The 15,420-nt window shown below is 40.2% G+C and overlaps 2 protein-coding genes across 3 annotated transcripts; both read right to left on the bottom strand.

Moving 5' to 3' along the window:
- Window positions 1-7,643: 7,643 nt before the first annotated feature.
- Window positions 7,644-9,250, bottom strand: LOC112174550 (1-aminocyclopropane-1-carboxylate oxidase homolog 10). Of its 2 annotated transcripts, none has more exons than XM_024312337.2 (3): window positions 8,668-9,250; window positions 8,250-8,571; window positions 7,644-7,975 (listed from the first exon to the last, which is right to left on the bottom strand). In XM_024312337.2, exons 1-3 carry the CDS (start codon window positions 9,198-9,200, stop codon window positions 7,766-7,768), a joined length of 1,065 nt encoding a protein of 354 aa, XP_024168105.1. In that variant the 5' UTR covers window positions 9,201-9,250; the 3' UTR covers window positions 7,644-7,765. The 2 variants fall into 2 exon arrangements, 1 of the variants encoding a protein (XP_024168105.1); XR_002926071.2 differs by having other exon boundaries at window positions 7,864-7,975; window positions 8,104-8,571.
- Window positions 9,251-9,879: 629 nt separating this feature from the next.
- On the bottom strand, window positions 9,880-11,022 carry LOC112171826 (uncharacterized mitochondrial protein AtMg00810-like). Its single transcript, XM_024308945.1, has one exon. The coding sequence runs from the start codon at window positions 11,020-11,022 to the stop codon at window positions 9,880-9,882; it is 1,143 nt and encodes a 380-aa protein (XP_024164713.1).
- Window positions 11,023-15,420: the final 4,398 nt, after the last annotated feature.

The following is a 15,420-nucleotide window of genomic DNA, read 5'->3' as shown; positions in this document are numbered from 1 at the left end:
TATATATATATATATATATATATATATATATATATATATATCATATTCATACCGCAATGATTATTAATTTGTAGACAATCATGGATCTCATGGTCGTTATTGTAACGAGTATAAAAAACCTATATTAAGCAAACCTAGTAAAAGATAGAATCGAATTAGACCTTATTAATAAAAAAATGAGTGAATTGTGGAATTCGATCCCTTTGTCTAGAAATGTCTCTTTGGAATCGAAAATCAACAAATTTTAGTGAAATAAATCAAATTGGCCAATCAGTTAGTAAAACCATATAACCAACACTGGCAATGTGATTATCAGATAGCTCTTAAAATAAACTGACAAAACCAGATATAATTGCTAATAATTATACTTATACTATTGGTGGCTAATTCCTACGATAGATGGCTAATCTGAACCAATATCCAGGTAAACCAAATTTTTGGTTTTAAAAAATAAAAAACTGAAAGCCAACGATTCATTAGCGGTTAGTATCAAAAAACTGAATTGATCAAGGTATCCGGCTTAGACTTCTAAAGCAGTGGATGCCTCAGGGCTTCCGGTTATTTTAATATATAGTATTTCCGTAGCCAAAAAGAAAAAAATTGAACTGATGCAACCAAAGTCCACCAATGAAGTATGTATAATTTTTCATAGTTTTGTAACTTTTATTTCATGGGCTGGGCTTTCGAGCTTGCTTTGCTCCAATCGGCTAATCCAGTCCAACCCATTTGGGGTGGGGTTCACCTTTGAAATGAACAAAGACCGACTAATAAACCGCCAAATCATAGAAGCCTCTATACGGGACACGGGTCATAGAATCTGTCCTGACTCCTCAGTAGAGCAACAGTTTTATCCGAATATATAAGGAAAAGTAAAAAGAAAAGATATTTCACCGATCCCACTCGTCGTTTGGCGCGTTCAAACTACCCGCCCAAATCGAGCCAAATTTTCGGTCCCGCAGCCGTCGGATTATAATCGCTTCCTCAACGTGCCTCCAAGGCGCTTAGCTTTTATTTTCCCCATCCATTTCAATGTGGACCGGTTCGACTCCGAACCGAGTCATAGTCATAGCCTCACTTTCGCCGCCACCGTCATACTCTCTCACTCTCTCTACCGCAAACTCCGCCGCTCAAGAACTCGCTCCGTTACGATGTCGTTTGCTGTGTTAGGAATTTGACCTAAAATTCCTCTTGCGGAAGCAGACAAGTGCAAAACAATATAGATAAACGATCGAGAAAACAAACACGAACTTGTTAACGAGGTTCAACAAAGAACTTTGCCTACGTCCCCGAGCTGCTTGGGTTTCACTATAGAAGAAGAAGAATACACGAACAAGAATACAAGAATCTCTCATAAGAAGTTATCACCAACTCTCAAGACCTCACTTGTTCTCTCTGTTTAATGCTTCAAAGACTTGATCTACTACTACAACCTATGCCCTTTTTTATAGATATCTAACTAGACCCTATAAGACATTGGAAACCTATTCCCAATAGACATAGAAACCATTACCAAGTAGGATTATGTAAGCAGGTAGGAAACAATCAAAACTCCTCTTTGATCAAGGATTAACAAATCCTTATCCTATGTGGAATCGGATCCACACACCCAACAATCTTCCACTTGGAGCCGATTACGCTAGTAGCTAACATTCTTCAATACTCTTCAATCATAGCCAACACAAAACCCATTATCACAGCCAACATCTCCTTCTTCAAACTTGGAGACCAATTGAAGCCAAGCACAGCTTCAGTTTACTTATTGACACGGACTTAGTCAACATATCAGCAAGATTCTCACTTCCTTGAATCTTCAACAATTGCAGCACTTCAGTTTCCACGAGTTCTCATATGTAGTGATACTTCATAGGAATGTGTTTAGTCCTTGAATGAAAAGCAGGGTTCTTTGCCAAGTGAATTGCACTTTGACTATCACCGTGCAATGCACAATTCTCTTTCCTTTTACCCAATTCCTCCAACAGACCCTTTAGCCACACCATCTTCTTACCAGCCTCTGAGACTGCTACATACTCGGACTCCGTTGTAGACAGGGCCACTTGCCCTTGCAAATTTGAGACCCAAGATATGGCAGCACCACCCACAGTATACACATAACCAGTAGTACTCCAACAAGTATCATGATCTCCTGCCAAGTCTGCATCAACATATCCTTGTAGTTCAGCACTACCTCTCTTGAAACAAAGAGACATATCAGTAGTACCCCGAAGATACCTCATGATCCACTTCACAGCCTCCCAATGTTGCTTTCCTGGATTACTCGTGTACCTACTCACAACTCCAACTGCATGAGCAATATCGGGTCTAGTACACACCATAGCATACATTAAGCATCCAACTGCCGATGCATAAGGTACATTCTTCATATATTCTTTCTCTTTTTCGCTCTTGGGTGATTGTTCCTTGGACAATTTAAAGTGAGCCGCCAACGGTGTTCCTACAGCCTTTGATTCATCCATATTGAATCGCTTAAGCACCTTCTCAACATACTCCGCTTGTGAAAGCTTCAGAGTACCAGCCACTTTATCATGGATAATCTTTATACCTAAGATTTTCTTCGCCTCACCCAAATCCATCATCGCGAATTGGTTTGACATCTCTCTCTTCAACTTCTCAATCTCATTGAAGTCTTCCCCAACTATCAACATATCATCCACATACAGTAAAAGAATGATATAAGATTTGTCAAACCTCTTGAAGTAACAACAGTGATCTGATTGACATCTTGTGTAGCCACTCCTACACATGAAAGCATCAAACTTCTTATACCACTGTCTTGGGGCTTGTTTCAAGCCATAAAGGCTCTTTTGCAGTTTGCATACCAAGTCCTCCTTACCAGGTGCTATAAAACCTTGTGGTTGCTTCATGTATATGACCTCCTTCAAATCACCGTGAAGAAAAGCAGTCTTGACGTCTAGCTGCTCCAAATACAGACCTTCAGCTTCCACTAAACCAAGCACCACCCGGATTGTGGTATGTTTCACAACCGGCGAAAAGATCTCATCAAAATCAATTCCCTCCCTTTGCTGAAAACTTTTCACAACCAACCTTGCCTTGTAACGTTTGCTCCCATCAACTCTTGCTTAATTTTGTAAATCCACTTGTTATGCAATGCTTTCTTACCTGTTGGTAACTTAGCTAACTCCCAAGTATTGTTGGACATGAGAGAGTCCATCTCATCTTGCATGGCACCCTTCCACTTAGCAGAATCTTTATGTTGCATTGCCTCATCATAACTCAGGGGTTCACCACAGTCAGTTAACAGCAAATAGTTAGCACAAGGCGAGTATCTATAAGCTGGTATTCCTTTAGTATTTCTTGACGATACTCTTGGCACAAAAGGAGGTGTCACTAGCTCATCACTAGGAACTTGTTCTTCAGGTTGTGCGACCTCATGAGCTTCTTGTTGTTGTCGTTCCTCTCCATGATTTCCCTTAGACACATCTTCATTGGACAATTCTTCCAACCTTGCAAACTGCCGATCTTTTCTAACAGGACTTTTAGGCTCTGCTGCTTGCCTATTCTTGTACATCACCTCTTCATTAAAGATGACATTCCTACTCCTTACAACTTTCTTATTCTGCATATCCCAAAACCTATAGCCAAGCTTGTCACTGCCATAGACTATGAATATGCACTTTTGAGACTTGGGATCCAACTTGCTTCTCGCACTGGACTCAATGTGAATATATGCCACGCAACCAAACACTTTTAAATGCGATAGGCCTATCTCTTTTCCACTCCATTTTTCCTCAGGTAGGAGATGATTCAATGGTACTGATGGTCCACGGTTAATTAAATAAGTAGCAGTACTAACCGCATCAGCCCAAAACATGTCTAGCAATCCTGCGTGTATTCTCATACTCCTTGCGTGCTCATTCAGAGTCCTATTCATGCGTTCAGCCACTCCATTCTGTTGTGGAGTTCCGGGAATTGTCTTCTCCATCCTAATCCCATTCTGTGCACAATACTCTTTGAAATCATTACCACAGTATTCACCTCCATTATCCGACGTCAGACATTTGATCTTCGACCAGGTCTCATTCTCTACGATCGCCTTCCACTTCTTGAAAGTATCAAATACTTCCCATTTATTTTTCAAGAAATAAACCCATACTTTCCTTGTGGAGTCATCAATATAAGTCACATAGTACTTTGAGCCACCTAACGAAAACTCCGGTGCAGGTCCCCACACGTCAGTATGAACCAACTCTAGTTTTGTATCTTTTGGTGCCTTGCCACCCTTTGAGAAACTAACAACCTTTTGCTTCCCAAATATGCAGTCTTCACAAAGCCCAATCTTCACTGAGTCCACATCATGTAGTTTACCCTTCGACTGAAGTACACCCATACCTTTCTCACTGATGTGCCCAAGTCTACGATGCCATAAGTATGCATCTTCATTTTTCTCAACGATCGTAGTGCCTTCATTGTTCTCAACAATAGCAACAATATTCAAGGTCGTATAAAGTGTTCCTGTCTTGATTCCACGAGCTAACACCATAGCTCCTTTACACACCTTCCACATACCTTTCTCAAAGGTAGTGCGACATCCTTCATCATCCAACTGACCAATAGAGATCAAATTCCTCTTCAACCGCGGTATGTGTCTAACATTGGTCAAGGTCCATGTTCCACCATTTGTCAGCAAAATCTTCACATCACCCCTTCCCACAATCTCCAAGGCTCCACCATCAGCAAGAAACACTTTGCCAAAATTACCACGTCGGTAATTCACCATGAGCTCTTGTTGTGAAGTTGAGTGAAATGACGCTCCAGAGTCTAAGATCCATGACTCCAATGGTGCTTCAGTAACGCTTAGTACAAGTGCATCCGAATCACACTCAGTTGTGTTTGCCATCTTCATTGTCTCCTTCCACTGGTTACAGTCTCTCTTGACATGTCCAGATTTCCCACAATGCCAACACCCATCGGACCACTTTCCTGACTTGGACACGCTTCGGCCTTTTCCAGGTGCCCTAGACTTGGACCTTCCACGATTGTTGTTTGAGTTCTTGTTGAACGTTCTACCTCTATTTTCTATAGAGAGTGCAGAACTTGAAGGATCTTCAAGGTTATTTTGTCTTCGCGTCTCTTCATTCAGAAGAATGTCACGCACATCATTAAACTTCAGCTTCTTCATAGTCCCAGCTCCACTACAAATCGAGTTCACAGTCACATCCCAATCCGAAGGCATGGAAGTCAACAACACCAAAGCTTTGATGTGTTCGTCGAATTTCACATCCACCGATGCTAGTTGCTCGATAATATCACCAACTATCCCAACTTGCTGGCGAATAGATATACCCTTACCCATCTTCAAAGTGAACAACCGCCTCATCAAGTACAACTGTTGAACGGCATTTGGCTTCTCATACATGTTGGACAAACTATCCATCATCCCCTTCAACGTAGTCTCCTTGATAACAAATCGCCGTACATCATTCTAAAGCGATAGTCGAACGGATCCAAGGGCCATCCTATCCATCTCGACAAATTCTTCCTCCTTCATATCTTTTGGGAGCTTGCCCTCTAAAGTCTTAGCAAGTTTCTTCATATTCAAGTAGTCCTCAATTTGTGACCTCCATAGGCTAAAGTCATTACCGTCGAACTTATCGACCCTCTTCTCAACGTCTTCTATGCTCATTGTTTCCACTCTAGAGCCTAAGCTATGATACCACTTTGTTAGGAATTTGACCTAAAATTCCTCTTGCGGAAGCAGACAAGTGCAAAATAATATAGATAAACGATCGAGAAAACAAACACGAACTTGTTAACGAGGTTCAGCAAAGAACTTTGCCTACGTCCCCGGGCAGCTTGGGTTTCACTATAGAAGAAGAAGAATACACGAACAAGAATACAATAATCTCTCACAAGAAGTTATCACCAACTCTCAAGACCTCACTTGCTCTCTCTGTTTAATGCTTCAAAGTCTTGATCTACTACTACAACCTATGCCCTTATTTATAGATATCTAACTAGACCCTATAAGACATTGGAAACCTATTCCCAATAGACATAGAAACCATTACCAAGTAGGATTATGTAAGCAGGTAGGAAACAATCAAAACTCCTCTTTGATCAAGGATTAACAAATCCTTATCCTATGTGGAATCGGATCCACACACCCAACATGCTGCTCCACTGGAAAACGACGCCGAATCTCTCAGGCGCAGCCGTATTCTCTCCAGCAAGCTCTACCTCAACGTCCCAAGCTCCAAGGTAAAACCAGTATCTAAATTCGTCAGTGCTTTCAATTTTACGTTTGGAAATCTGAGAAATTTCGCCGATCAGGTGCCGTTGATTTACTTTTCGACGTATGATATCGCATTTCTCAACATTGAGAAACTGTAAGTGATCGTAATTTAATCTTCTTCTATTTTTGTTTGAATTGAATTTTTTGAGTGGAATTGATAGTGACTTCGATGATACAGGCACCCGTTCGATTCGGCTAAATGGGGTCGGATATGTAGATTCCTATGATCCTGTCCAAGGATGATGTTGTGGAAAAATTGGATTGTAGAGCCAAAGGAAGCAACAAAGGAAGATCTTCTAGGTGGTATATATATTCTAATATTCTAATATTCATATAAATTCATTGTCTAAAGTTGAATATCGATTCATTCACCTTTTAAGTGATTGTCAGGTTAAAAACCATCATAAACTTTAAATTCGTAATCCTGGATACCAAAAAATTTCAGCTACAATAGAGTCAAATTATAATACTTTAATAGTGAACAATGTTTGAGAATAACGGATTCAAATTTGAACTGCGAAACAAAAATTATGATTGAAAAAAGAAAACATTGTTAACCCTAGTGCTAGTGGTGCCACTCTAGTGGTCTAAATCAAGCACAAGTCCTACCTAGATAACCAGCTAGCTTAAGTAGTGATTGAGGGCACTTAGGATGATGGCCAGGCCCTCCATAATAGAACTCAGGATCTTCAAGATAGTCGGAAACATGCATAAACAACATCATAACAGTTGAATTCGTCCGCATACATTCAGTTCTTATATTTAATTAAGCTTAATGTTTTTGTGTTTAGGATACAAGCACATACATTCCTCACTTGATACCCAAATTTAGTACACAAATAGAAGATCTCAACTATTATTATTCTGGTGAATGAAAGATTCAACAGATCATACACCCAACTTTAGAAAAAGAGAGTTCCACTATTACACAAGAATTGAAAATTAAACATGGGAAATTCTAGTGCAGTGGTGGGTATCTCATACCCACATTTACAAAAGTGAGAATAAATTTTGTTGTCAAAGTTGTAATTTGAGTCATACTTTGTGTAATCTTAGTTTTAATAATGGTAATTACACATCTTACGACATTTTACAAGTTTTTGAACAAATTCGTTGTCAATGTTGTAATCTTAGTTCTAATAATGGTAATTACACCTCTTACGACATTTTTACAAGCTTTTGCACAAATTCATTGTCAATATTGTAATTTTTGTTTAACTATATGTAAATAGTGTAAATGAATATGGTAACTTTTGTTCTCAGTGTTGTAATTTTGGTTCAAATACTTGTAAATTTTTGTTCAAATAGTTGTAAATGAGGGTATCTCATACCCACCAGTACACTAGCTTGTCTCATTAAAATAAGTATGACAGCATAATCATACATCCATATATAACTTTCAAGTTTCGACATAATTTTCGTACACCAACATGGATTCAGTACAGTACTCTAACCTAATGGAATGCAAAGTTCACCATTGCCCTTTCATGTCATTTATAAATTATATAATTTTTTTATCTGTTCTTCGAATTTGACTTCGCTATAAATCGGTGGATTGTTTTCCGATATAAGCTCTTTTATCGGCCCGTATGATTTTTGGAGGTCATCCGTATTTAAAAAACATGCAATTGAGATACGAGGCTCTACAGTTGGTTTCATCAAAACTCTATGCTCCACGCTTTTGAACTTGCCATTTGTAATAACCTGCACAAATCAAAGCAAAATAAATAAGAACAGCGCTACATGTACCGCATCAAAATCAGAATATATGATCCTAATGGTGGGACTAAATTTATAGTACTCTGCAAAATGAAAAGCTAGCTATAACGTACCATAAGGACTTAATGAGCATGCAGCAACTTGTTGCAAGTTAATCATGTGGACATGATTATCAAAAGCATGTCTAGCTATGACCCTATATTAGGATCGAGTAGCAATATATGATAAAAATTACATTAAGCAAACACTGCTACACCACCTGCATCATGTCACCAATATTTGCTATCAAAGCTCCCTTCATGGGGGGAACATCAATCCAAACATTTTGATGAAGAACTTGTAGGCCGCCAACACCGTCTTGAAGGAGCAAGGTGAGAAAGGGGAGGTCTGAATGCTTGACTCCACCCATAGTCAAATGGGGTTCAGGGCAAATCGGGTGATAGTGGCACTCCAATGACCTCGATTTGAAGCACCCTATGCTTGCAAGATAGTCACTACTAAGACCTAAAGCTTCCGAAAATAGCTCGGATAACTTCTCTTGCACTCCATCGATGTGTTTTATATACTCACTTACTTCTCGTCTGCAAAATGATGTCAATGTCTTATTTATTAGAAATAAATAAACGTAATGCTCGATCGAGTAAACAAATTTAGTGAATATAGTAGCGCAACATCACCTGCACACTTGCGGTATTGCTTCAAAGCTTTCTGGGTCTTCCAGGACCTTGCATGACAAGGTATCCCTCCAGGCAGCTGGCGTCGACACCTTCAAATTAAAATTGCTGAAGAACCTGACCTTCTGCGTAAAATCGCTCGAGTACCACTTCACCTTCTCCTTCTGGGGTAGCTCATGGAACCCTCGGATACTTTTCTGGATCCCCTCCATAAGACCAAGCGGAATTCCATGGTTCACCAACTGAAAGAAGCCCCATGACTCAGCTGCTTTGTTTATGTCTGTGATGATTACTTTTCGCCTCTCGAAGTTATCAAAACCGCTGAGATCAATCACCGGAAGTTGAAGGTTGCGAAATTTCTGATATTGCTCATCATCTTGTGGGAATGACGAGTTAAGTAGATTCTCAGGAGGGTGTACGAACATGCTTGGGAGCTTGGTCACCCCAGCGTCTGCAAGTCCTTTGACGCCAGCTTTGCTTTCGTCGAATTCTTTCAGCTCCTTCTCACGCTGATCACAATCCACAACTGCTGCCATGTTTTGGTGTTTAGATTGTTAACCAAGAACAAGTTTGCAAGTTGAAGATGAGTGTAGCTGCCTCATATATAGGGAGAAACCGGGGGCGGACGCACATTGAGGCGTGTGGGGGCCACTGCCCCACTTTTATAAAAAAAAAAATTTAATTGACCTTCATTTTTTATTGGAGGTCGTGATTGAACTTAAATTCAACCTTCAATAAACTTGAGACATGTATATTCAGCTTTACTAACCCCTTCATCCAAATAACGAATCTTTATTTCAGAGGATAAGATGAAGCTTCTCTTCCTCACTTTCTATTACCATCCTGATTGAAATAATGAAAACAGAGAGAAATTCAGTAATTTATAAAGCTTGATTTCATGCAAATAGAGGGAGACATATATATGAACTTAAAGAATTCAGCTACAAGTACCAGGGCTATATATGAAACCCCATAAAACCACACACCAATTGTAGTTGTGGTTATTAATGAAAAGAGGATAGTTTGGCTGGAATGATCTTTCATTCAATCACGATTGAATAGTTATACAAGGAGAGACCTATTCTACAAGGCAACTGTTCCTACAAGTCAGCTACAATCAAGGAGTACAGAATATACACGAGATTACAAATATAAACAGATTACAACATTCCAATTATAGAAGATACGAACTGATTACTTTCCTAACACGCCCCCTCAAGTTGGAGAGTGGATATCTCGAACTCCCAACTTGCGAATCATAGGAAGGAATATTTCCTTGCCCAAGGCCTTAGTGAGGACATCCGCCAATTGATGAGCAGAAATGACAAACTTGGTAACAACAGAACCATCTTGGATTTTATCCCTGATGTAGTGGCAGTCCATTTCAATATGACGAGTTCGCTCATGAAAAACTGGATTCGCTGCAATGTGTAGCGCTGCCTTGTTATCACAAAATAGCAAGGCGGGTTCTTGATGTAATATTCCTAAGTCTCTGAGTAGGTATCGAAGCCACGTTAATTCACAGCAGGCACCTGTCATTGCACGATACTCCGCTTCAGCTGAAGAAAGCGAGACTGTTTTCTGTCTTTTTGATCTCCATGAAACCAACGAAGAACCAAGAAAAACACAATAACCTGTGGTTGATCTTCTAGTAATGGGGCACCCTGCCCAATCTGAATCACAATAAGCACGCAATCTGAGATCACTCTGTGAAGAGAAAAATAAACCTTGACCAGGTGCACCTTTGAGATAACGCACAACACGCAAAGCTGCCTCCATATGAAGTTTTCGAGGTTGATGCATGAATCTGCTTAATACATGGACTGAATAAGTGATGTCTGGTCTCGAAACGGTAAGGTATATTAATCTGCCAACCAATCTTCTGTAACGAGCCGGATCTTTGAGCAAGTCACTCATGTCAGATAACTTCAGTCCTCGTTCCATAGGTGTGTCAACAGGAGCAGCGCCCATCAACCCTGCATCCTTAATAATCTCTAACGCATATTTTCGTTGAGAAATAAAAATCCCATTTTTCGAAGCAGAAACCTCAATGCCAAGGAAATATTTTAAGTCTCCAAGGTCTTTAATACGGAAATTACGATGAAGAAATTGCTTGAGTGCATCAATACTTGCATAATCATTTCCCGTAATCAAAATATCATCAACATATATCAAGAGGGCAGTAAAAGACTTGCCTTGTCTCTTGGTGAATAAAGAGTAGTCAGCCCTGGATTGTATGTAACCAGCAGATCGAATAGCCTCTGAGAACTTTGCGAACCACTGACGAGATGCCTGCTTCAGACCATATAATGACTTGTGAAGTCGGCAAAGGAAAGGATGTTTCATGAAAAACGACATCTCTACTGGTGAAAATTCTGCGGGTAGATAGATCAAACAATTTATAAGCCTTTTGGCCAGCAGGATAACCAATAAAAACACATTTAATGGCGCGAGGAGAGAATTTATGTGTGACACGAGGATTAGTAGCATAAGCTAAGCAACCGATGGTGCGAAGATGAGAAAAAGAAGGAGGTGTATTATAAAGACGTTCAAAAGGAGTTTGAAAAGAGAGAAGAGGAGTTGGGAGACGATTAATGATATGAACTGCAGAGAGTACACACTCACCCCAAAAATGAGTAGGGAGTTGAGCATGAAATTTCAAGGCACGTGCAACCTGTAAAATGTGACGATGTTTGCGTTCCACAACCCCATTCTGTTGAGGCGTGTAAACACAGGAATGTTGAAAAATTACACCATGATCTTTGAAGAAAGATTGGAGTGAAAGAAATTCCCCTCCATTATCACTTCGAAAAGTTCTAATGCGAGATGAGAATTGAGTAGACACAAAAGTAAAAAAATGTTTCAAAAGTGATTGCGTTTCATCTTTGTGTCTCATCAAAAATATCCAAGTAAAGCGCGTGTAATCATCAACGATGGTGAGAAAATAATGGGCACCAGAAAGGGAAGGGTGTTTATAACGACCCCAAATATCACAATGAATAAGATCAAACGGTTTATTAGATGAAATTGAACTAGTCCCAAAAGGTAAACGACTTTGCTTAGCCAAAGGACATATAGGGCAAGCATTATTAGAACTAACAGAAAAATTCAAAAAATTCTTGGCAATGAAACTTAAACGAGAAGGAGAAACATGTCCTAAGCGACTATGCCAAAGATCGGTAGATGAGGTGGTGAGGTGACAAGCGGGCTGGTTGTTTGAGGTAGAATGAGGGTCGGTTAAGGTTTTCTTCGTCGCTAGTGCCACCAAGTAATATAGGCCATTACGCTGCCTACCCAAACCAATCATCCTCTTCGTAACCAGATCCTGCAAAACACACCAATAAGGGAAAAATGTCACTGAACAGCTCAAGCCTCTTGTTAGTCGACTAACGGACATTAAATCGACTTTGAATGTAGGCACACATAGCACATCATGCAAATAATATGTAGAATTCAGAGGCAATGATCCTTTGGCAGCAATATGGGCTTTCTCCCCACTAGGTAACAATACTGGAGGCAATGAACAACTTTTACCCCCATGTAAAAATAATTTTGAGGATGAAGACATATGGTCCGTCGCGCCGCTATCAATGATCCAGCGACAAGAGGAAATTTTAGACAAACCTGGTGGGGTGTTTGGCTTAGCCACTGCTGCATGTGCTTGGGAATTTTCACTGTTATCTTTGACACTGAGGATGGACAAGAGTTGTTGAAGTTGCGCCTCTGAAACACCTGATATCATAGACTTGATGTCATCTTTAGTTAATCCCTCAGAGACATGATTGGCTGCTGAATTTCTTCCTCGGTTCCCATCAGTCATAGAACGATTTGTTCTCTCTTTTGGGTGACCAGGTGGATATCCAATTAATTTGTAGCAAGTTTCAACAAAGTGTCCCATGTCCCCACAGTAAGAGCATTTAGGTCGGCCTTTGGAAGAGCCCAAACGACGCTGGTCTGGATCAATATGTCGTCCATCATTGGTAGAGGAGCGATGTGTTGGTCGAGCAGATTGATTTGATCGGTTGTTCCTGACAGCCATGGCAGCACTTGTGCTTGAGTCTGTGGCATGTGCCGCACTGAGATGCCTTTGTTTTTCAACTTGGCAAATAGATCCATAAGCTTGTCTAACTGAAGGAAGAGGATTCATGAGAAGGATCTGTCCTCGTGCAGCACTGTAGGACTCATTCAAACCCATTAGAAATTGCATAAGCTTTTGTCGGTCATGCTGTGCTCCACAGGTACAAGAAGACGCATCTATGTAGGAGGATAATTCATCCCATAAAGTCTTCAACTTGGTGTAGTAAGCAGAAACTGAAAGTTGTTCTTGGCGATGGTAGGCGATTTCTCGTTGAATTTCAAAGATACGAGGCGCATTACTTTGAGAAAACCGCTCACGAAGGTCTTCCCAAACTTCACGTGCAGTGGTGTAGTAAATCACGCTGTCTGAGATCTCTGGAGCAATGGAATTAATAATCCATGAGTGGACCATGTCATTGCATCGAGACCATGTATCATAATTATCTGGATGAGTTTCTGCCGAAGGAGGCTTGATAGTGCCATTGACAAAGCCTAACTTATTCTTGGCATTTAGAGCGATAGTCATTGCTCGCAACCAAGTTGGATAATTATCTCCATTCAGTGGTTTGGAAATTAAAACCAAACCTGGATGATCTGAATGGTGGAGGAAGTAGGGGTTAGAGAGTTTTTGTTCGTCTGCCATGATGAGTGGTTGTCTTCCAAAGATTGAAGAAGGATGCTACTGTACGAGAGGATAGAGCACAGCTGCGAGAGAGAGAGAGACAGGATTTTAGTCCTGCTCTGATACCATGAAAAGAGGATAGTTTGGCTGGAATGATCTTTCATTCAATCACGATTGAATAGTTATACAAGGAGAGACCTATTCTACAAGGCAACTGTTCCTACAAGTCAGCTACAATCAAGGAGTACAGAATATACACGAGATTACAAATATAAACAGATTACAACATTCCAATTATAGAAGATACGAACTGATTACTTTCCTAACAATTAAGTGATGAGAGTATTGATCAATTACAATTTTTTTTACGAATGTTGATCAATTGCTTTTGCAAATTAATGACCAAAAAAAGGCATCCTTTAGTGAAAAGATCCTATAAATGTGTGTGTGGACTTTATTGTCCGTGACCATCATATTCATTCTAGCACTATTACTTATTAATTTGTAGACCACATGGTCTTTATATATATATATATATATATATATATATATATATATATATATATATATATATATAGGCCTGATCACAGGCGGACGTCCCAAAGTGCGGACGTCGACGCAGCAGGCGGTTCCAGGCTGCGCGGGGCTGGCCGGAGGCGTCTCAGACCTCTTCTGGGTAGAGATCGAGGTCGGAGGAGGTCGGGGTTGCCGGTTTCTGGGAAGCCACCTCACCTGCAACTGCAGGTTCTGTATAGTGCTGCAGAACGGTCGCCGGCTACTCCACCAGACCGCAGACCGGCTTCGCAGACCACCGGAGTCCATTCGACAAGCCGCGCCGCGCCGTCGACGCTAGATTGAGGCCGGAGGAGCGACGTCAGCACTTTTTCTGGGTTGCGGACGTTCGCTCTCGAACGGCTCGTTATATATATATATATATATATATATATATAGACTTTATTGTACGTGAACCATCATATTCATTCTAGCACTATTATTGATTAATTAATTTAATTTGTAGACCACATGGACCTCATGAGTACAAAAAACTATATATGTGTGTGTATACACTCTATTGTACGTGAATCATCATATTCATTCCAGCACTATGATTGATTAATCCACATGGACCTCATGGTCGTTATTGTAATGGGTACAAAACACTATATTAAGCAGCCCAGCAAAAGACTAGAACGAATTAGACATTAATAAAAGGTTTTTGACCCAAAACACCAAAATAGACTAAATTTATCCCATTTACCCCAACAACAGATTTTCGTTCCCACTAACCCAATTTAAATTGAAATGATAATTTTACCCTCAATTTAATTAGGGCTAAATACTAGTTAGTACCTTGTGGTTTAGGTCCAAAATCAATTCAGTCCCTGAACTTCTAATTTCATCAAAAACACCCATGCACTTTCAATTTTGATCTAATAAGTCCAATTTGTTAATATTCTGTTATGAGTTCAAGTTATAGTTGGATTATTTGTTGAAAAACTATCTATTTTTATCAGTATGACTCACTCCTAAATTGACTATGCAGACCACCTCGACACCACATCATAAAACATAGACTATATATGAGCCACATTAATAAGTCAAATAGCTCAATTTTCAGAAAACTAACAAATTGGACCTATTAGATCAAAATTGAAAGTGTAGGGGTGTTTTTTATGAAATTAGAAGTTCAGGGACTAAATTGATTTTGGACCTAAACCACAGGATAGTAATTTGTATTTAGCCCATTTAATTAATATATTACATCATGCCACTATCTCTCATCCTGTACATAGGTACACCTCTCTCTCTCTCTCTCTCTCTCTCTCTCTGCTCCATGGTGGCTCCGAAATCAGAAGCCCACCACCGCTGGACCTTCACTGAGCGCCGACCCCGATTGGATCAGAAGACGATCCCAGCTTTACTGCTTTCAGAGCTCATCGACGGAAGCAGGGCGACCGGAACTCGAACTCTCCTCCAGAAAGCTCCGAATCTGGACCTTCCGTTGATTCTTTGCCGGAGACAAAGACGTAGCTCCTGAAGATCAGTTCCCTCTGCAA

The sequence above is a fragment of the Rosa chinensis genome, chromosome 6, assembly GCF_002994745.2.
Source record: "Rosa chinensis cultivar Old Blush chromosome 6, RchiOBHm-V2, whole genome shotgun sequence".
Taxonomy (NCBI): Eukaryota; Viridiplantae; Streptophyta; class Magnoliopsida; order Rosales; family Rosaceae; genus Rosa; species Rosa chinensis.
The sequence above is the reverse complement of the archived record's forward strand: the minus strand, read 5'-3'. Positions and strand labels throughout refer to the sequence as shown.

Bases quoted from the DNA above. Each gene is read 5' to 3' on its own strand.
- LOC112174550 (XM_024312337.2), bottom strand. From the start codon at position 9,200: ATGGCAGCAGTTGTGGATTGTGATCAGCGTGAGAAGGAGCTGAAAGAA. The intron at 8,572-8,667 runs GTGATGTTGCGC...ATCATTTTGCAG, and splicing joins GCAATACCGCAAGTGTGCAG to ACGAGAAGTAAGTGAGTATA. The intron at 7,976-8,249 runs GTGGTGTAGCAG...TGATTTGTGCAG, and splicing joins ATATTGGTGACATGATGCAG to GTTATTACAAATGGCAAGTT.
- LOC112171826 (XM_024308945.1), bottom strand. From the start codon at position 11,022: ATGTCGTTTTTCATGAAACATCCTTTCCTTTGCCGACTTCACAAGTCA.